At 36.2% G+C, this 22,945-nt stretch overlaps 1 protein-coding gene across 1 annotated transcript in view; it reads left to right on the top strand.

The window, feature by feature from the left end:
• Positions 1-21,789, top strand: part of LOC128994997 (dual specificity protein phosphatase Mpk3) — a 34,426-nt gene extending 12,637 nt beyond the window's left edge. Inside the window, exons 2-5 of the mRNA XM_054419862.1 lie at positions 8,113-8,384; positions 13,912-14,047; positions 17,387-17,615; positions 18,226-21,789. Of these exons, the coding sequence (XP_054275837.1) occupies positions 8,113-8,384; positions 13,912-14,047; positions 17,387-17,615; positions 18,226-18,376 (788 nt within the window). The 3' untranslated portion in view covers positions 18,377-21,789. The remainder of the gene's footprint in view (positions 1-8,112; positions 8,385-13,911; positions 14,048-17,386; positions 17,616-18,225) is intronic.
• Positions 21,790-22,945: the final 1,156 nt, after the last annotated feature.

Genomic DNA, 22,945 nt, shown 5'->3' with positions numbered 1-22,945 from the left:
TGAGCTCATTTCTGACCTAGGCGCCAACGTGTAGGATTGGTCCTGTAGGCCTACTGATATTTGTAGATTCAGACCGGTCTATTATGGTAGGGCGGTCGGTGGATCCACAGGATATGGCTCAATATCCGCAATGCCCACTTCATCCGGCCGGGGAAATACTATGGATCTGTCACCCTGTCCAATGTCCATCTGTACAGGATAATTGTGCGAAATCAGCTGACATATGGGCGAAGAAAGCGCACGAGAGCGGGGTTGGGTTACGAGGGGTTACGATACCAGGAAATATAAGAAGATAAAGGAAATTCACTCTACATGCTCCTGAAAACTCGGAATTAACTCGCTTCTTCGGTAAGATTTCGAACAATGGATGCTTAACGATAATAACTATTAGAATTACTATGTTGGGTGACAGGACCACAAACGCTGTGAAGTTTTGGCACATCAAAATCAACAATCTCCTTGGAGGTTGGAGGATTCAACAAAAAAATCAAAGATGTCATACTTTTAAAGAGTGAAGTGGGATAATCTTTGGCCTATATGTACAAGAAGATAGGTTATTATTTTCTCCCCCTACCATAGTGATGTGTGAATGTGTACACAGCTACAGACCTCACCTGTAGTGTGCCTGTAGTCTGATTTTGACGAAATTTTGTATGTAGGCAGTAGGCACTAATCTATGGTATCTCCAAATGTGTTTTTAATTAATTCGAAATTTTTATTTTTAATGGTGATTTTCCCATAAAACCTTTAAAATAACGGAAAACTCTGATTTTCACGAAAATTGCTCGAACGATTTTGATAAAGATTTAGTACAGTATGTTATAGTCCTTTAAATTACGAACAAAATGGTAGAAATCCCACTTTCGTAAAAATTACGATTCAAAAGTTTTTGGAACTTGCATTGTTTCCCATGTATAATTCTAAACAAATAGGTCAAACCTCCATTACTATACGGTTCAAAAGTTATTACAACTTTTGTGATTTTCCCTATGAAATTCATAGTTACTCCCATCGCTCACCCATGATAAAGGTTATTGACAGGCTAATGGGAGAAAGTATGTGTCAAATTGCTGATACCGTTTATTTATTTACTTGATTTGCGTTTTGGTAGCAGTTCGTTATACTAAGTAAATAAATGCGCTACGCTTATGTATGACAATAGTTAAGTTTGCAAATTTTACCCCACATTTCCATTGCCCAGTTGTCATTTTCACAATGAAATATTTACGTTTGGACGAATTCGGCGAATTAGGATGTTCAAAAAGGATGTCCAGGCAAAACAGATGATTCATTGTCGATTCGTAACTGGACCGTAATCTTTGGGCTAAAAATAAACGATCCTGGTTAAGTAACCAGCTGATCTCGGTCATTAAGGAAACTGTAATCTCATTCATTCAACAATCACCTTGTTACTGAAATAGTCACTGTTGTAATGGCGTCGTAAAATCTAATCTAATCAAATACACTTATGAATGACGCCCGGTTGCCTAACGATCGGTCTGTCAGCTGATTATTGTGATTAAATGTAACAAACAAAAACAACCGGATTCCTGAGCCGGATAGGTCCGCAAGCTAATCGTAATTTTGATTAAATAGTCTGTGTAAACTTGTATAAGCTGTGTCGTTTTAGAAACAAATAGAACATATTGGACGCAGTCACAACACTGTTTGCAGCTATACATAATTTAAATACAAAATATGGTTAATCTTGTTATTGACTCATTGAAAACATTTTGTATTGTTTTTGAAGAAATGATTCCCACAATGGGAAGGGGACATAACTTTATAACGTGAGAACTCTGCTGATGTTGATTTGGCCCTCTGCATTGATTACCTTTTTAGCGAATTTCCCGGATAGGGAATGAGTTATAACCGTAGGTCCCTTGGTAAAATCTTGACCCGGGACCACTTTACTTTTTTGTTTATGTCCCCAGAGGCCCATATGTCCCCGTTAACAGGGCCACTCGAGTAAAAATCGTCAGATTTTGTTAAATTCTGTACATATAAACTTTATTCGAACGAGTTTGCGAATCAGCATGACCAGACTATGGGAACGGGGTTTTATAGGGTCATAATTATATTGTCTAATTTTTTTACCCTCAAAACATAACATTTCGCAACTTATTCATAACCAGGTATTAAGATTCTTAAAAAACACTATTGCATTTATTGTAGCAGCAAATCTAAGTTAACTCTTGTTAAATTTGATGCCTTTTTCTAAGGAGTACACCTGAAAATGTTAAGGTTCTATTTTAGTGTAATCTAATAAGACAAATGGAAATGCACTTTGTCAGCAAGTTTGCTGCGGCGGGTCATTTATATATTTTTTTTACGTGGAGCCACATGTGTCACAGAGGTTTAAATTTTTAAGAGTAAAAATCAGCAAATGATAAAAATTAAATATGTTTGGTGGCGTGTAAATTCATAAGTAATATACTTCAGTACTGTAGTTGGTAACAATAAGTTGAAAATTTCGGTTCACTGTGATTACTTCGGCGTTTAAAGCCTTGCAAAAACTATCACTGGCGCTTGAAATACACCTATAGAACATTGATTTTACAAATTCTGAATGAGTCGCAGTACTTTTACCCTTTGACAGACGAGCCATGCAGCAGAATTATTCACAGTTGCGGGGGTGGTCGTGAATGGTTGCTAGGCACTTGAGTCGATACAAGCCGAGCTAGGTCCAATTATAACACCATTCACCACAACGTGCTATGGTGCTAGTGCGTGTGTTTCTCTGCAACAATGGAAGTAGGGGGGTAGGGGGTAAACAAATTCGTGATAGTTATTCTGTCCGCCTTTCATGTTATCTTGGTATCCAGTTTCAATGAAAAACATGGGCTGCACTACTTTAGGTCCTACACTCATTCGAATGAAAGTATCGATCGATATATCGATTAATCGATTGTTTTATTCGATATATCGTTTGGTTAGTTAGGTAAGGTTAACCTAACCTAACTAACCAAACGATATATCGAATGAAACAATCGATTAATCGATATTTTCATTTGAATAAGTTTATTACCTTATTGTACCATCTTCTTGACCGTTGACCCATCGTATGATGGGAATAGGCTGTGTCAGCGTAAAAACTACTTATATCCTGCAGTCCTGTAGGACTTAAAGTAAAGTGCAGCCAAAACATGCAGTGAAACAACGGTTTCCATTCTATGCGACGATAGTACTGTTTTTTTCATAAATAGGGTAAACAAGAATCAACTAATTTGTGGGATGGCTTTACATTTTTCGAATTTGTAAACTTAGATAGTAAACAGTCGGATGAACATCGGTAAAACACCTGGTCCGATTTACTTTTTCGTTTTGAGGTCCCTAGAGGCCAAAAACACCATCCATTCAAATTCGTATAAAAATGTGTCTGTTAGTACGATAACTCGAGCAAAAATGATTCGATTTTGGTGAAATTTGGTATAAACGTGTAAACCTACATTTATTCGAACCAGTATGATCTGACTATGGGAATGGGGATTTTTGGGGGGTTTTATGGGGTAAAAATTGGTTTCCCCCAATTTTTTTACCCAAAAAACCTCAAATTTAGCAATTTCTTTCCAAACCATTTTGAAGAGCTTCAAAAACGAATAATTTAGTATATTGAAGCGTTTTTATGCGCCTAATAGTTATGGAGAAAATTCCAAAAAATTGTAATTTTAAAATTCCCATGTTATTTTTATGGAGAATAAGTAAACAGTTGTAGTTTGCTTGTTTATGATCATATTTTGATCAAATTTGGAAAATGCATTGATTTCTTACTAAACTATTAACATTTTACAATAAAACACTTTCACCCTCCTTTGTCGCAGCAAACGTAAGTAATTTGATATTTTTAAGGAGACATTTTAGTGTAAATCCAATCAGGCAAATGGAAATTCGCGAAGTCTGCAGGTTTGCTGCGGCGGGGGTATTTTCATTACGGTCTTGCCCAGTAACTTAGCTGTAATTCGACTCGACATATTGTTTGAAATCGTGAAAAGTGAATCTGAAAACTTAATAATCAATAAACAATTAATTGAGCAACGATATAAACGAATTTAAACAGATGGTGTTTTTGGCCACAAGGGACCTAAAAACGAAAAATTAAATCGGTCCCGGGACCTGGTCTCACCATGAGTACTTCGGTAATAGCCTATTCCCTATATGGGAAATTCGCTAAAATGAAAAATTCTTATGCGGTTTTGAGATAGTGTGTCGCAATACAGGAACTGTGATGAAATGTTTACCCCACAGAGGAAGCAGTGTTTGGGTTGGACGAGTTCATAAAAGAACCCTCCAATACTCTGCTCCACCCAACTCCTCCTTTGGGATTTACGGCCCCCGCCCCTCCCGCCCTTGACAACCTTACTAACCCCTTTCCCTTGGTCGTAAAGGCCAAGCTTCTGTTTGGTGTTCTGCTTCTTCTCTCTTTAACTTTGTAGACGTTTCTTGTTGGTAGGCCCGAGGCGAGTGTTTTAAACATGATTGTATTTTCAGGGTTGTTAGCGGGATATTTTGAGATGAATTTGTTTTACCTACGTTTCTTGCGTGATGTTAGGTTTTGTGTGATCAATTCGTAGTTAAAATTATATTAGCGGCTTATGTTAAATTTGGTCCTGTGTGAGGAGGCTTTTTCTACTCTTGTGGGAAATTGTGTTTTCAAATATATATGTCGGTACAGTACTGTTAAAGTTTGATCTGAACAAAATCCTATCAATCCAAATAGCAAAACATCGAAAATGGAGAATATTGATATATTTAGGGCATATTATCGAAACAAGCCCCTGCTGCCCTTAGTCGAGCATTTTAGAATGGTCCTGACTAAAGAAACAACAGGTCTTGCCGACCATTCTACACCCATCTCTCATCATGTTTGCGATGAAATACGTTCAGTTGCGTTCCCATCTCACCTGGTGGCATAGTAACAATTCATGAAAATTTAATAGTTATGCCGAATGACTACTTAATCAGTCCACATTATTTTTTTAACTTTTTATACATCTAACATAATAAATAGTTTACCAGGTTTCAAGTTTATTTTATCGAAAGCATCGATTTTGTTTACGGTTGGCGAATTTATAGATCCTACAATATTCTATGAAGGATGATGTTAATTAGGCCTACTTATACTGATTGAATGAATATGTACTTTATTCCAAAAATATTGACTACATAAACAATACATTATCTTTTTATCAGCCTAAATAACTACTATATTCAGCTGGTAAGTTTCGTATCGAGGTTCTTCTTCCATTGGTACTCTTTTTGTACATTGGCCATTTTCTTCTGCTTTTAGCACAGATTAGTGAGTAGTCAGATACCCCACGAAAAAGGAGCGTACACGCCGTATTTAATTAAGTTCAGTGGCTGTTTTGGCGTTAAATCGATTTTCAAGCATGCCATGTTGTCTACTCAATCCGTGCTTTTAGGGACTTGCAAATAATTTAGCGGCACATTCGCGTCTACCTGCATGGATTTCATACTCCTCAAGAGTAGAAAAATAAGTAGAGAAGCAGACTCCTTTACGAAATTGAATATACCAATTTGTTGTCGGGGTTTGTTGTTGTGTATTGGAATGTTCAATTGTTTATGTTGATCCACGTAACTCATCCATCATATTCTCCACTCATTGTGTGTTGTTTGTTAGTTTGTCTGTGTACAGAAGGGAGGTTTGGGAGGTAGGAATTCTTCCATCGGGTGCGTGCCGTTGTGTATTGGAATGTTGAATTGTTACGTGAACTACGTAACTCATCCATCATATTCTTCACTCATTGTGTGTTAATTGTTAGTTTGTCTGTGTACGGAAGGGAGGTTTGGGAGGTAGGAATTCCTCCATCGGGTGCGTGCTGTTGTGTATTGGAATGTTCAATTGTTTATGTTGATCTAGGTTAACTCATCCATCATATTCTCCACTCATTGTGTGTTGTTTGTTAGTTTGTCTGTGTACAGAAGGGAGGTTTGGGAGGTAGGAATTCTTCCATCGGGTGCGTGCCGTTGTGTATTGGAATGTTGAATTGTTACGTGAACTACGTAACTCATCCATCCTATTCTCCACTCATTGTGTGTTAATTGTTAGTTTGTCTGTGTACGGAAGGGAGGTTTGGGAGGTAGGAATTCCTCCATCGGGTGCGTGCTGTTGTGTATTGGAATGTTCAATTGTTACGTGAACTACGTAACTCATCCATCATATTCTCCACTCATTGAGTGTTGTATGTTAGTTTGTCTGTGTACAGCAGGGAGGTAGGAATTCCTCCATCGGGTACGTGCTGTTGTGTATTGGAATGTTCAATTGTTTATGTTGATCTACGTAACTCATCCATCATATTCTCCACTCATTGTGTGTTGTATGTTAGCTTGTCTGTGTACAGCAGGGAGGTAGGAATTCCTCCATCGGGTGCGTGCTGTTGTGTATTGGAATGTTCAATTGTTACGTGAACTACATAACTCATCCATCCTATTCTCCACTCATTGTATGTTAATTGTTAGTTTGTCTGTGTACGGAAGGGAGGTTTGGGAGGTAGGAATTCCTCCATCGGGTGCGTGCTGTTGTGTATTGGAATGTTCAATTGTTACGTGAACTACATAACTCATCCATCCTATTCTCCACTCATTGTGTGTTAATTGTTAGTTTGTCTGTGTACAGAAGGGAGGTAGGAATTCCTCCATCGGGTGCGTGCTGTTGTGTAATAGAATGTTGAATTGTTACGTGAACTACGTAACTCATCCATCCTATTCTCCACTCATTGTGTGTTAATTGTCTGTCTGTCTGTGTACAGCACTACGGCAGGGAGGCAGGAATTCCTCGGTGCGTGCTGTAGCTGTAGCTGTAAGTGTGGGTGGCACAGGTGGGAGTGTGAGTGTAGTAGTATCAGACGGTGTAGGCGCGCCACGGCACCAGCGCCTGGCTCCATTCATGAACGGGTCAATCAATGAGTGACAGTCCGACGCGCATGCTCATACTCACTCCCACGCACTTGACACAAGCACTTAGCTAAGCTACTTACTGTGTTTGTTTTACGAAATATTTTCTTGAATTGAAATTAAATACGAGCCTGCGTGGGTAGTCTGAACAATACAGTATTAGAAAGGGTATTGTGTTTTTTTATTAAAACTAAATAGGTACCGAATTGTCCGTTCACAAAATTTAGGTATTTTGAGGGGAAGTTTTCCCCACTTTTTTCGTAATGTTTGTTGCCTCAGCTGTTAAGCTATTGTTTTGAATCTATGTTGAAGTTAGGGGATAGAATTCTTCTCCTAAAACCGTATAAATTTCGTGAACGGAGTTTAGTACAAAATATCTTGTTGTAGAAATCTGGGGGATAAATAGATTTTCAGTTCATTTATTGTAATTGTTACACAATTTACAGTCGCTGTTTGATTCTCATTCAGTATGTTGAATTTGTTTGAGGTTTTATATGATTGTTAATTTTTCGGGTTTTTGTGAGGGAACGGTCCAAACCCTGGTCTTACTGTCAATAATTGATGGCCCAGTGACAAATAACATTATTTGGGTCCAGAATTTTAAATCGTTCTCGGGAATGAACTTAATAATTTAACAGTTTGACACCATAATACCTATGTAAAGATTTAATAAAGTCTTGATAATTTGAAATTGGTGGGCCAATTACGAACTACGAAGAATTTTATTTGTCGGGAGAAAAATAAACCATTCAAATTACAAAGAGGTTTTACACGTATTATGTAAGGTACAGGGCGTTACAGTTAAACAGCTTATTTCAGTTACTTACACAAGACAATTGCTTATTTTAAGGTTGTTCCAAAATATCTGTTATTTCTGTTTGCTTATTGATTCTTGCGTTATCCGTGACATTATTTAAGACAAACTACTGTGCTAACGGGACGTATAGTTTCCTGTTATGACAGAAGGAATCCCTCCCTTTGAATTATAGAGTGTTTTGCTGACGAAACTTCGAACTACTGTTCCAAATCGGTCTTGTACCTCGAAATAACGAGTGTATAAGAATGCATGGCAAAACTTCGAAATACCAAGAGAATCTCTTTGAACTGAGCTTTTATTTTTAACTGTCAAAAGTTTCTATCGAGTGTTTGAATTACCAAGAGTAGACTGTATTTTTAATCATTGGTTTCTGTGTGTTACAGACGGGTTTGAGGGGTTCCGTTCTGCGTACCCGGAGTGGTGTGAGAGCTGCAGTGAGGTGTCCACACTACCAGAGCAGGTACCACTGATGGGGCTGCGCAGTCTGCGTATCTCTACATACTTGCCGCAGGGCAAGGAGGAGGCTGACCGCTGCGACTCGTCACTGGGCCTCGAGGACGACCGAGAGTTCCCGGTGGAGATCCTCCCATACCTCTTCCTGGGCAACGCCGCAAACTCTGAGGACATCGAGAGTCTAGACAAGCACGGGATCAAGGTAAGAATAATCTTGTTTTAACTTTTTTTTATCAAATCAAGTCAAAAAGTCTTTGTTTCATATTCGTACATTAAGTACATCGTCTCAATACTACAAGAAGATAGTTTGGAGTATTGTTTACGTAGAATTTTGCTGTCTTTAGATGTAGACATATTATTCCCATGTTTCAGTTGTTACCAGTTTTCTAAAAAAAATGAACGTATGAGAGAAATACTTATTAGAGGGTGAATTGTAAGTTAACATTTTCCTTCAGTTAACAAAAACATGAAACACCTTCTAACATCCAAGCACCAAGAAGAAAATCCTACATACTACCGTTAATTTTTTGTCCGCATATTACTGATGGTGCGTTTAAAAAAACATGCTCATCCATTTGCAAAATTATTTTGGTGTATTTTTTATATAAAAAGAAGTAGGTGGCTATTTGTTGTATTAAATTTTGCCGGTCCAGATGGGCCACAGAGAGCTGTGCGGGGAACGTATCCAGCAAAGCAAGGGGTGAGCAGGTACAGTACAAGGGTGAACATGATCAATTTTAAATGGGGGATCATTGTCTTACTTCGTCAGTCCGTCAGAATAAAATATAAGCCATAGATTCCTCAGATACTGGACATTAATTATCAATACAGTATGTTTTTGGTACTTCGCCAAAGATTTGCCATCATTAGTTTCTTAAAAACCAATACATAGTGTTATACCCCAACCATGATGTCTTTAAACCCTCTCTTTCTTTTAAACTCTTATGAGAACTTGTTTACTCTAATGTGTTGAACATTATGTTACCAATCCCTTACCTAAAACCCTTCCTAACCTTTATAAATTGTGAGATAATTTTTATCCATGCCATATCATAATTATTGTTGTAAACAATATTTCAGTTCCAAGTAAACATTGTAGTTCCTCAATTATAAAACTCTTATTTATGTGTTGATCCCAAGAATGGATGTTTCATAAGCTCATTCATTCTCTTATCTTATCAAACATTTCAAGATCTGAGACAATTAATCAAACTTGTTTGAGTTTTCATCCATGATTACAGTTTGATCATCAAGTTAACAGATCCTGGTTGAAATGATGAATGTTATTGTTTTGTAGTATCTTAAGCTACCCCTACTTTGTAATTCCCTGCTAAGACACGTTTTGAAAGAATAATTTGAATAGCATAGGAAATTATTTATCCATATATATCACAGTACAATTGTAAAATCATGCATTTTGGAAAGAATCTATGCTTTTTATAATACGCTGATTGTATAAAATACTCCAAAGTTGCAATTAGGCTGAACAAATTTAGGAATAATACAAAACGGCTGAGATGATTTTGTTAAGTTCAGCCTTTTTGCTTTTTGTGGGATTCTATTTAAAAAGCCTGATTGTCACTAGCCGTTTTGTTATATGGCTTCATTTACCAAATGTACTTACAGAAAAAGTATCTGATTAGAAAGAAGTTAATACTCAACATTTTTGCTTCTTTGTCCGAGTTATATGAAACCTCAAACCTAGGTCTTAGTTTTGTGGGTTGCACTTTATACTTAGTATATTTATTACACTAAACATAAAAACACGCTTTTAAAAATTGACGATGAACTCAAACCTAAGACATAGGTTTATAGGACATGCTGTATTCTATGGTCGTGTGTTACACTAAATTCACCCCTAAACTATTGACGATGAAATTAGAGTGAAACAAAAGGTCGTAGTTAGTGCTGTCTGACCTTTCGACCAGGAGGAGCGAAACACTTCGACCTTTGGTTTACGACTGAGAGTGCTCTAATGGGGTAGCAGGGTACGGGTAGTTGAGTTTATAACAGACCATCGGCTTGGACTGAGGAAAATCTGACTGTTTTTGACCTTTACGTTAACTGGAATTGTTTTCAACTATTGTTTTCCCTGAACTTACTTTTCTGTAAATAGAAAATTGTAGAAATATTACTCTCTTGTTAAAAATAAAACCCATTGTTTTCCGTACATGGTTGGGAAACAGAATATTATATTACAAAAAACTGATGGGAATTTATTAATAATTTCTTTATTTGCAGGTGAAACTTTTCTAAAATATATTTATAACAAAACTATAAATTAAATAATCCTTCATGTTTACTAAAAATAGGCTTTACCTTCGTCACTGCAGCTCAAATTCTTGTTGTGTAACTATGTTACGGCCGTTTCGGCATTATAATGCCATCGTCAGACTACAAAAACACAAACTCGGCTGAAGTAGCGTCGTTGAAGTTTAAACACGTAACACATACGAACAATAATATACATTTAAAATATTTACAAAAACCGAATAGGCCTGTCGTACTAACGGGTGACATGTTCCCGTTCCGAGCAAAAACCGACTGGAAGATTTCTATGTCGGGCCCGGTGTGGTGGCGTTATCAGTTGAACTTTGTACTCCTGGCTTCTTGTTCCTTTTCTGATTTAAAATGCTATTGAATATGAAGTGTGACTTGTACTGTAGTTTGTCGTTTAAAATGATATCGTCCAAATTATTTTCGGTGTAAGCTTTGTAAATTTCATACTCTTCTAGGGTGTCCAGTCTATTGCCTTTCTTACTTGTGTGTTTAAAAAGACACACAAGTAAGTATTTCCTTCATGTTTAAAAAGAAAAATATATCAGTTACTTGGGCATTCATTTTCCAGTGGATTTTTACCAAAAGTACAAATTTATTATACAAGTAGCAAATAAACTGAATAACTAGAGAATTTTTTGATTACTTTATTATTATTATTATTATTATTAATTACAGATTATTCTTTACAAAGAACTGTCACTGATTTTTAATTAAGAAACCCAATATACACCCTTTGTGCAGGGTCACTGCGACAGGGGCATTTTAATTTGCCAACACCAGATTTAAACAAAGGTGTATGGTTGTAGCCATGTCTTTGTTTACTGTTATGAATGACCTAATCTCCATTCTGAATGACTGCTAATCTCCTGTTGTCTTATCAATGTCGCTTCATGTTTAATGTTAAGCAACAATCTCCATTCAAGAAATTTCCATTCATTTCGATTGACACTTGATTGTGAAATGCCAACACACTTCTGATAAGATTGTTCTTTTGCAAGATTAAACTATTTCCTTGGATTACGTTATTGAAATTCTTGAGTTTTGTTGTAAGATAAAAAAATAACAAATTTCAGGTGTAATCAAGAATTTCTTAAAAATGACTGATTTGTTGCTAACTAAGTGTTCATTAAATTTAATGATATATTGGTTGAGTACAGTTTATTTGTAAAATGTTTATTGGTCCTTCTAGTTCTGTAAGCAAAAGCAATTCAACTTCGCCCCATCCCAATAGACACCTAGGCTAGAAACACACCCAAAGTTTGGTGGTTCATGTAACAACTGCTAATCTTTCAACATTTATTCTTCTCCGTAGCATTTTTTTCAAGTATTGCATTTATACGCCATTAGAACTCTAATGTTTTTTAAGACAAATGTCCTAACGTTGGTTTTGTTTGAGCTAAAATCTTTTGTTAGATAGCTTCATAAATTGATAGCCCAATTCCAAATGGCATCTGGATTAAAAATTTACTCGCTTTGGATTGTCAGTGAATCTATGTCTAATTTAAACAAGCTCGCAAACTAACATGATCGGACTAAGAGAACAGAGGTTCATGGGCGGTTTTATGGTGTAAAAATTGGTTTTGCAATTTCTTAGACTTCTTCTTTTCTTCTTCTAAACCATTTTGTAGACTAAAAAAAGTTGTATATTGAAGCATTTTCTGTCCTTAATGGTTAAGGAGAAAATTCCCAAAAACTGTACTGTAACTTAAAAATTCTATCTTTATTATTATGGAAAATAAGGGAAAACTTTTTTAGTTTGCTTGTTTATGAATATATTTTGATCAAAATTGGAAAACTTATTATTTTACACATAATGTGAACACTATTAATTTCCCTTTAGCAGCAAACCTAGTAGTACTGTTTTATGTTTGTTAAATCAAACTTGTTAAATCAAATCAAATGTTATTTAAATTTAAATAGGTAATATATACGTTTCTCTGATGTATCAGAGAAACGCTGGCTAATAAAGACGTTTTTATTTTATTTATTTATTTATTTATATCTGACTTTTCCACGGAGATATTTGGGTGAAAAAATATAATCAGGCAAATGGAAATTTGCTCAGTCTGAAGGTTTGCTGCGGCAGGGGTGTTTATATATTGTATATTTTCAAGCTTATTGGCAATATAAAATATAAATTAGTCCTTTGTCTCAGATAGATGTGTCAAGTGTTAATTAGTTTCAATGAGTCACTGAGTGGCCAAATACAGCAAACACAGCTGAGTCAGATGTGAGTCAATAGTTCTGAGAGGGATACAGAGGGGGGGTCACCTCCCCCCTCACCCCATGTGTGTTCCCTTCTGCTCCAGTGACATTATCATACCACATTAGTTCAACTGTTTAATATTTAACATCCATCTCTGGCATTTACAGCTGACTGTGTTTGGTGCAGTTGTTTTGTTGGATTTTCTTGTTTGGCAATTAAAAATGTATATGGTAATAAGGTTCTGATTTGATGATTAAATACCTCCGCAAATTTGCAGACTATGCATATTTCCATTTATCTGATTAGATTTTCACTTACGTATTTTCTTAAAATTGTCAGATTTATTTGCTTTTTAAAACTTCAATTTTAATGAGTACTTAGGTTTGCTCCTACAAGGGAAGGAAGTAAAGGGTGTTTGTATCAAATAGATTAATTTATCCTTTCATTCTCCCAACCAATTTTTTTACTCAAGGTCTAAAAAGAACTACAGTACCTAGACCCTCAACGTGTGAATTAATTAATTGCTAGTTTGATATAGAGAAAAGTTTGTTGCTTTTTGATGGTTCGAAACTGGACCCAGCTGTCCTTGATCATTGGGCTTTTAATAAATGGTCCTGACTAATGAAACAGCTGATCTTAGTCAGTAACAAAGCTATACAAGGTAACTCACTCCATTCCACACACATACTTCACTCGTATTTGGGTTAAAATATGCACATCTCCGTTACAAATAATTATGATAATGTTAATTTAAAACAGCCATTATCGCTGCAAAATGACCAAAAAATATAGCCAATATGGCTTACACTTGTTTTCAGACACAACCTGGCTTTAGAACATCTGCTAATTAATTTACAAGCCAGTTCCAAACTTCCTTTTTCAGATTTTATCCTAATAGGTTTTTCATGTGCAGTGGGAGGGAATTTAAAATTGTGCGGCCAAGATACAATTGTTTGATTGTTTCTTACTGAATTTTGTGGTGGATGGGAAGGCTGTCTCCAGCGCCTCTAGTAGATGTAACTGGCTTGTGTACATTACTAGTTTTTGAACATGAGTGCTCAAGTTAAAATCTTGAGGAATTTGAAAGCTCCTTTACAACTTTCTGTGGGGAAAAGTTCAGAAAGTTCCCAGACAGCCTTCTTCTGAGCCACCAGGATTTTATTTAGGTAGTTTTAAGAGGTCAATGTCCTAAGGTAAGGAATTTACTCACCAATTTCAATTCAGTTTGTATTTGTTGTTGCAGTACATCATGAATGTGACTCCGGACCTGCCTAATGTGTTTGAGGAGTGTGGATCATTCAAGTACATGCAGATCCCCATAGCTGACCATTGGAGTCAGAACTTGGCCAGTTTCTTTCCACAGGCCATAGAGTTCATTGGTGAGTAGTCCTTTTACTTCGGTTAATCTCGTCAAGTAATATTCATCTCTATGTATACAAAAATAGCTCATGCGTATAGCTTAGCAGTACGAAAATCTTCAACTTCCAATCTATAAAAAAATATGATTTTCTGTCTTAAACATTACTTTTCCCTACGCAATTATTTTTTCCCTTTTCCAAACAAAGCTTAACAGGATGGCTAGCGCAATGTATGTATTCTTTTGTTACAAGATGGATTGTTCAACTGCTGACTTTTAAATCAATTGTAAAACTATTCTACCAGACCGTTAAATTACTTCTTGGTCAGCATTGTACATGTTATTAAATTTACAGAAAGTAAGTAAATAATAATAGTAAGTAAAGTAAATAAAACACTCTTAAAACATATATTTACACATACTCAAAACTCACAAGACTGTATATGGTACAATACATATAAATGATTTAAGTGGTGATGGATTTCTATTGGACACTCGAATCCCCTTTAAGTAATCTATTTAGTTTTTTCATGTTTAGGCTATTTACGTCACTCCCCGCTGTACGAAATGCAACCTCAGTGATCTTTCTAACAACTGGCTTAAATTTATTTGTCGTAAAAAAATTTGTTTTATGTCATGTGGTATTTTGTGGTGTAACTTTTAACAAATACCACACTATTTTTCCTTTCAAGTCTCCTGAGAAATTTATTTCTAAACAAGTTTTCTCTACAAAAACGTAACCAGACGAAATGTTCACCAAAGGGTAAAACTGTCCCGGCTCAGCCTAATCCCACTTTCAAGTTTCTGGAAACACAGCAAAGCTCGGTTAAAAATAGAGATAACTCGGCTTATCAAAACAAGCATTAAGGGCGAACCGCTTTCCGAGTAACCATAACATGAGTGTTTTGCAAGTGGATTAAATATGAAAGGGTTATTTGGAGAGGCGCCCACACACGCTTGAAATAAACCAGTTTGCGGAGACTAACAGTGCGGATGGCAGTTGGGGGAGACAGCTGGGCGAGGGGTTGCGTGGGTGCACCATTGATGTATCAGAGTTGAATCACGCCCCCGCATAGCAACCCCTGTATTGATCTCCTCCCACGTACCTCCACCCATTCACTTCATTATGATGTTTCAATGGAAAAACTGTCTTGCACTGAACCCTCCGCATCAATTGTCTCTCGGTTTCACCTCAGCCGATTCAGCCGTGTTGGTGAATCAGGACAAGCAGAATGACCTAGTTTTTCCATTGGGTCAAGACGGAAGGTGTTAAAAAACTTAACTGTTGAAGTTGGCAGTTTGAGCAAATGGTGAATTCGGAATTTTCTGCAAATGCAAATTGTATAGGCTATGTTAACAAGAGTTGCTTGGCAAGACTAGAGAAATGTTTTTCATTGCGCACACTGAGTACACTGAGTAGTGTATACAGGTTGATAAATTAACACATGATAAATACAATATTAATGTTGCAATAAGTTGAAGTTGAATCTTTTCAATGACGTGATCAATTACTTCACCTCTATCTATAATCAAATTAAAAATTACTTTACCTCCATCTATAATCAAATTAAAAATTACTTTACCTTTAAATAGTTTGAAAGATTTCTCGCTTAATGAAACAACATGATTAGAAAAAACAAATTTTCTGTGCAAATGAGTAAGGTCAGTTTGCAAATCTACTCGACACGCTCTTTCCAATGAGACGTCAATGGATAAAATCGGTTAAGAAATAGCGGAGGAGTTCAACCGACAAAGTTTCATGTAGCGTATTAATTATATAGATTTACTAATTTTCTTCCACGTTCTAAGTATTTTGTTGTTATCTTGAATCATCTTATTGACTTAGTTTAAGTTATTTTTAACATAAAATCAAACTAACATTATGGTACATCATTTAATTCAGTTCAAGCAAATCAAAACACAAACAAGAACAAACAAATAACCCAGCTGAAAAACAATACAAAATATGATCTGTGTACAGACTGTGCACTTAGTCACTAAGAATGCAAATACTTAGGTGAGTGGCAATAGATAATTCTTGGTGATCAGAAGGTCACCGGTTACAATCAGAAAACGTCAGTAGTTAATGGTTCTAAACTAGGCCTAGGCATTCGTTATTACAGTGTTCTTAATAAATGGCCCTATTTAAAAGAAAAGCTAGTCTTAGTCGGAAATGGAGCTACATAAAGCATCACACCAGTCCCACACTCGTCTTTAGTTTGTTTTAATCAATTTTTCAAGAGTTTAAAAGCCGTTTATTACTCTCATTTTTTATCCACAAGTCTTCTGGTCCAGAGGTGCCCATCGCCCCCAAAGCCAGAGGCGCAATTCCCTCTCCCCCTCCAAAATGAAATGTATAATAGGAAATGTCATTAGAAAATAAAAAGTTATATCTAACTTATGGACAAAATGGAATTTTTTCAATAGCAGAGTGTTGTTGGTATTGATAGTGAACTACTTAGAAACACTTTTTCGTTCTGCTTATAGAAAATTATACATACTTACTTGTTGCGGATCTCTACAGCTCGCGCCGTCTCTCCGCTCCCAGCTTCCAAAGCTGTCTATCGGCACAGTCGCCGATCTCAAGGCCTCTTGTCGCCATTGCCTCCTGAATCCCCATCCGCCAACTGCGCCTGAGTCGTCCACTCTTTTTCCTCCAAGGTGGAACCCAGTTCATAACCTGCCGTGGGAGCCGACCCTCCTCCATCCGATTTATATGGCCGAACCAGACCAACTGTTTTCTTTGAACCTCATCTATTATGTCTCCTTCCACTTCCATTTCTCTTCTAATATCTTCGTTCCTTACCCTGTCCAATCTTGTCCTCCTACAACTCCTCCTGAGTACATCCATCTCCGTAGCCAACAACTTCCCAGTGTTCCTTTGTTTCAACTCCCAGACTTCCGAGCCACCGCAATTATAGAAAATTATACAAGAAAATTATACATTCATTATGAATTATGACAGCTAGCAGAAAAATATCCCCCCAAAAATTCCAGTGGCGCAAGCACGCCATGGTACCCCCTCTGGGCACCCCTGTTCTCGTCAGTTGTTCAATGCATGAAATGTAGGCTTACATGAACAGCAATGTGTTAACCCCCACAGTTGAAGAGTTATCTTTACTGATAAATATTAGTAGCGGCACCTGGACCTGCCTTGTGCATCACTGCCTTGGACTCGTAGTCTGATAACAATTGTCATTTTAGATAGCCTAAAATTTATTTGAACCCTAATCACATTTTTGCAAACCTAATTGATAAGAAGTCAACCTGGATAGCAAGTCTTGTTTAATAATCTCTAGGAGATGTTTTCGAGGTTCCGCTGTGTATTGTAACATTTTTGTCAACTGGTTGCCGTTTACAGAGGAAGCACGAGGCCAGAAGAAGGGAGTGCTGGTTCACTGCCTGGCTGGAGTGTCTCGTTCCGTCACCATCACCGTGGCCTACCTCATGGCCAAGCTGAACATGTCGCTCAACGACGCGTTCAATCTGGTCCGCGCACGCAAGACCAACGTCGCACCCAACTTCCACTTCATGGAGCAGCTGCACACCTTTGAGGGCGAGCTCAGCGGAAAACGCACAGACACCATCAGGTACGGTGGTAAAATTAATTTGTAGGTTTAGGCCATGCTTTTTTATCCCCACCACATCCAAGGGCTCTAGCCCAGAACCGTTTTCCTCATTACTATAGGCTAGGCCTAGAGGCTTGCAGCATTATCTCATAACTAAAGCCAGTAGTGATTGGTCGTATTTGAACCTGAGACCTCGGTGACTGAAGCTCTGCTCTATATCATTAGACCACCTCAATGCTCCTTAAGGAGCTCAACAAGTTATGTTGAGAGTACGCTTGTGAGTTTATAAATTTCACTTAATGTTAAAGCAAATTTGTTTTTCATTCTTATTTATTTCAATACATAGTTATGAGAGAATGGTGTGACAGCCTTACAGGGTGACGGGAGTTTTGCAGTGGAATGCTTGTAATTGCAAAAATTGTGTTTAATTCTGTTTGCTTTTAATCAGCAATCGGTATATCATTTAAGTATATACATTGGCCATCCTTGTCCGCAATGATGAATAGTTTACATTCTCTTTATTTCTCAGAAAGGAGACAAGTAGTATTAATGAAACCTTAAGTTATGAATTCTTTTCCCTGGTTTTACTGAATGTTATTGTATTAGACTGATGTTAACTGTTCTGCGGCAGGTGTGAGAACTGTGGCTGTCAGAGGCCGGACACCGAGGCTTGTCGCTGCTCAGCCTCCACAGCAAACTTCCTCAGTCCCCTCAGCATCATCGGCCAATCGCCTGACTCCGGTATTGAGTTTGACCGGTGGACGCCTGCGCCAGGGGAATGAGACAACGCGCAGGGAAGCGCCCGGGACTCCTCGCACTACCACTTTTAACTCGGGAGCTGGCCTCCCGCGGAGCTCGAGCTAGGTCTCAGGCTTCCCTGCCGAATCATCTAGTCTTAGTTGTTGCCATATCTTCCACATTCCCTCTGTGTCTCGATCTCAGTATTCAGCCTCCGTAGGTTCCGCCGGTCGGGAAAGAGGTTCCCGTGGGATGCTTTTACATCGACTAAACGGTTTAGGTAGTCTGTCGACGACAGATAGTCTTTTAAATGTCTATTTTGATGTTGAGTGTCGATCGACCGAGGTGATGTCGCCATCCTCGCGGTGTTGCATGCTCCGTACAACGTAGGTAGAATTGCTCAATACACGTAGCGTAGCGTTAGACGTAGCCACTCGTTGTTGTATCCTAGTTGTCCCACGGTAAGCGTAAGACAAAGGTTTGATATCGGAAATACGATTGCTCACCTCGACTTGCTGTTAATTGTAGCTAAATGTTGATGAGCTAACTTAGTTTTGTGCACAAAAACTAATGTTCTAAGTTAGTAAGCTGAACTTGTGATAGTTGTACATAGCCACAAATCGATGTTTAATTGTTGTTGTTCATATTCTACTTTACACTTTTTACAAATATTTTTTACTACTCTCAATTAGCTTACTGCAGAATACACTTTAAGACTAAATTTATTTTTTCTCCTTTTCCAATTTTTTTACATCAATGTTGTGTTTTTGTGTTGTAAATTGATAACATTTTGTCTATTGATAGTAAGATGGATCACGGTTGTAAAAGTGAGTAAGAATTCTAAAAATTTCATCATTGTGTAATGTAATACTTATTTTATGTTAAGATTGATTAGAAAATTAACCTTTAACAAAAGTAATGCTCTTGAAATGTAAAATTTTGACGTAAATCTCTTTGGAAAAAATATTGTTAGTCCGATCTGGACCAATCGGTGTTGAATTCACTTGCAAACATAAAACTGATTGAACTATAATTTAATCAACAACTAAACCATTTTTGTTCTTGGGTATTAGTTTTCATTCGATTATGTTATGACCGCTAATAGCCAAATAGAACAGATCAAAGGGAATTCATTGCAAAGTAAGATTTAAAAACTGGCTCTGTGTTTAAGAATCCGTCTGTTAAAATTTTGATCACCTAAGCACAATACTTTTTTATGTTTACTCAGTAGATTTAATTATAACGTTGTCATGAGAATAATGGACACACATCACTCGCAAGTAAGACTGGGACGATGGTGACATTACCAACAAAATGTTCTTCTTATATACTCGAGTCTAAAGTTCAAATCTATCATTCGTTTTTTTATACGTTGTAGTGAATTTTACACCTAGGTTTTGCTATGGTCATGAGAGCGTATTCCTCCGGTAATTTGATATTTTACTAAATGAATCGTTACCCCAACTACTTAATTAGACTACATGAGTCTGAACTCATTAGGATGTAAGTAAATGTGCTTTAATGAAAACTTAGGCTTTAACAGATTACTGTATAGTTGTTGTATGAGGCGTTCCTCTTGTTCTTTGGTGACTTATGTCTTAATGTTGGTCTTGGTATTCCATGTCTGGTAATTTGTAACCAGGTTATATTCCAGGTTTGGCTAATTGTTTCCTAAGGAATCATAATTTAATTTCGGGAAATATATCCTGATCTTTTAAACAATTTTGCTTTGTAAAAGAATTTTTTTTATGTATTCCATATTCCAGCTCAACTCAAAGTTTAACTTGAGCCATTTTTGTTGTAAATAATGTTTGGATCATTTTAATACAACTCTACCAAATGTTTTATTCTTTATGTTATTTGCCTTATTCATTAACTAAATTTTCATCTATTTCTAGTTATGTACATTTATTACTTTTTTAGGTCTAATGATTTTTCCTACAAATAATTAAAACTTGAAACAATTTACAATTTGCATGTTGTGTTTTAGTTTTAATATTGCTTTTTTGAGATGTTAAACGCAATTGTTGACTTGGAAAAACCAGAATGAAATCAATGTTTAGACATGAGTTAGCATAGAACTCTTATTTTTTGTTGTATAGTTAATTTTATTAACGTTTAAACATTTTTCATATTTATACTTAATTTGTAAATTGTTAGAATATTTATGACATTGTTCCCTTTTAAACTGTTTCTAATAATTTAATCAATGATTTGAAACTTGTTATGTGAAGATGTTTTTTGTTAATTCTACAATATAAGACTTATATAATGATGTTATACTTCTATATCTTTGACAAATTACTATTGTTGTTACATTAAAAATGGCAGACTGATAAGTATATGCAGTTGATAAGTAAGTAGTGTACATTACTCTTTATTGTACCAGGTTGGAAGTTTTAGTAATGTAAAGATACTTTATTGATTGACTTAAGAACCACAATGGCGTTCTTGTCTTATTTGAAACACATGGTGTGAAATAAAGTATTATGAATAATTAGTTAAAATAGCTTCAAAGAGAACTGGCTTTTGGAAACTGTTAAAAGTTTTTACTTCTTGCATGCTCTCGTGTTATCAATTGTGTTGTAGGCTGCAAACAACGTTACCAATCTGTTTTTGTTTTTTTTATAATTTAATAACAAGCTTGTGTTTTCCAAGACAACACCACTATAGGTCGGCCGCTTAGAAAACGACCTCCTCCAGCATTGGTTTAGCATTAGCGCCCAGGTCGTTTTCTAAGCGGCCGAACTATACCCTTGAACTACGTTTTATTGTTCTTATTTACAGTAATTTTGATGAAAACTGTTCCTAAATTCATCACTGGAAGAAAAGGGGATTAGATTTTGCAATTTGTTACAAAAAAAAAAAACTAAGATTTTATAATAATTATTTAGGTTGTATTTTATTGGTATTTTACACTATAAAAAGGTTATCTAATTAAAAATGCAGGTGAAACTGAAAATTACTCTTTTCAGGAGGTTGATACATAAGACAAGATAACATTGTGGTTGTTAATCCGTCTAATCTTGTACATAAACCGCTGCCATTGTTGAACAAAATAGCAACTAACGTGGTATATTTATGTCGTAAGCTTGCACCGTGTTTTGATGTCAGCAATGTCTCACTTGATTCCAATCTTTGTGCCATTTTTATTGAGTGCCTATTCCATTAGTTTTGGTATCGACTGCAGTGGCAATATTGTATTTGACGAAGTTTTACAAACCTGAGTTACAAACAGGATTGTCATTGCGGATGAGATGTATTGAAGAAATCCATCCTGAATTATTTCCTGCCAGGTTCAGTAATGTTACCACTTTCCAAGTGACATGTAAATTATACTACCTATGTATATTTTATCTTCCATACGTGTAACGCTGTTCTGTATATCAACTGTTTGTATTTATATTTCTTGTAGACCTGAGTTGCATACTTGGTTATGCTAATAACATGTACTAAACAAAACCAAAACATGTATATTATTTCTAAACCTCAAAACTGTTAGGCCGCCTTCACACTAGGTCACTGGACCAGGAAGTGACCCATGTTTTTTTATCTACGGTCACTAAAAAATGACAGCTATTTTTGTTTGGGGTTTGCATTACAGTACTGTTGGGCTGCTAGTCAAATATGGCACCTACTAGTGACGAGGAGTTATTGTTTATGTTGCTAATTAAAAGAAATATATCAAACTGCTAAACTTTCTACTTTTGTGTAAAATTTAAAATTTCAACCCAGTCGGTTCATGAGTTTTTCCTAAATACCAGACACAAAGAATTACGTCTGATAGATGAAACATGTGTTTACAGATGAAATATTGAAAGACCATTTGATCCTTTGTAAAATCTTGCCACAAGTGCATTGCCTTGGGAAAATAATGTGTTTGAAACCTGCTGAACTTACAACATGATCAGTCTAAATAAAGCCACTCACTGGCTTAAACATGTTAAGATTTTTTAAGAGGGTGATATAGGTTAAAGACTAACAACATAGATAGTACGCTTTTTAAAAAGTTTTAATTCCAAAATACGAAACATAAACTGAACATTAATGAGTTGCTGTAGTAAAATATTTCAAGCAAGTTGATCAGTTTGTAAAAACATAGTGACTATCTTACATTACGTGCCAAAAGTAGATCTAGAAGACTATAAAAGCCATGTGGTTCTTAACACCTAGAGTGGATCTGTACAGTAAAAGAGGGGGAGTAAGACACCGCTTGAAGACTTCATTATGAACAACTAGACAAAATATTTACCTACTGTTAACAAACTTTTGTGCTTAAACATTTTTACATCAAAACCGAACAGTTATTTTGTTTACTGAGAAAGACAATGAAAATATTACTTAATTCTTACCAATGAGAATTTTATATAGGTAAATAAATACATAAATAAATAAGTTAAAGCATATTTCACCTTTGTGACAGTAACTAAACAGTCTCAAAACTTAAAGCAGAAAAAGTAAATTAAACTTCCACAAAAATATATTAAATTTCTAGCCACGAAAGGGAGTAAAAAATATCTATCAACAACTGTACATCTTATTAAAAATAAATGTGGCTCCTACCATGAAATTTGGCAGCACTCGATTAACAACTATTAATAAAAACCATCAAT

This window comes from Macrosteles quadrilineatus, unplaced genomic scaffold (assembly GCF_028750875.1).
Source record: "Macrosteles quadrilineatus isolate MER2022 unplaced genomic scaffold, UCM_ALF_1.0 Scaffold_5__1_contigs__length_97177068, whole genome shotgun sequence".
Lineage (NCBI taxonomy): Eukaryota > Metazoa > Arthropoda > Insecta > Hemiptera > Cicadellidae > Macrosteles > Macrosteles quadrilineatus.
This window is presented reverse-complemented; position numbering and strand designations above follow the sequence as displayed.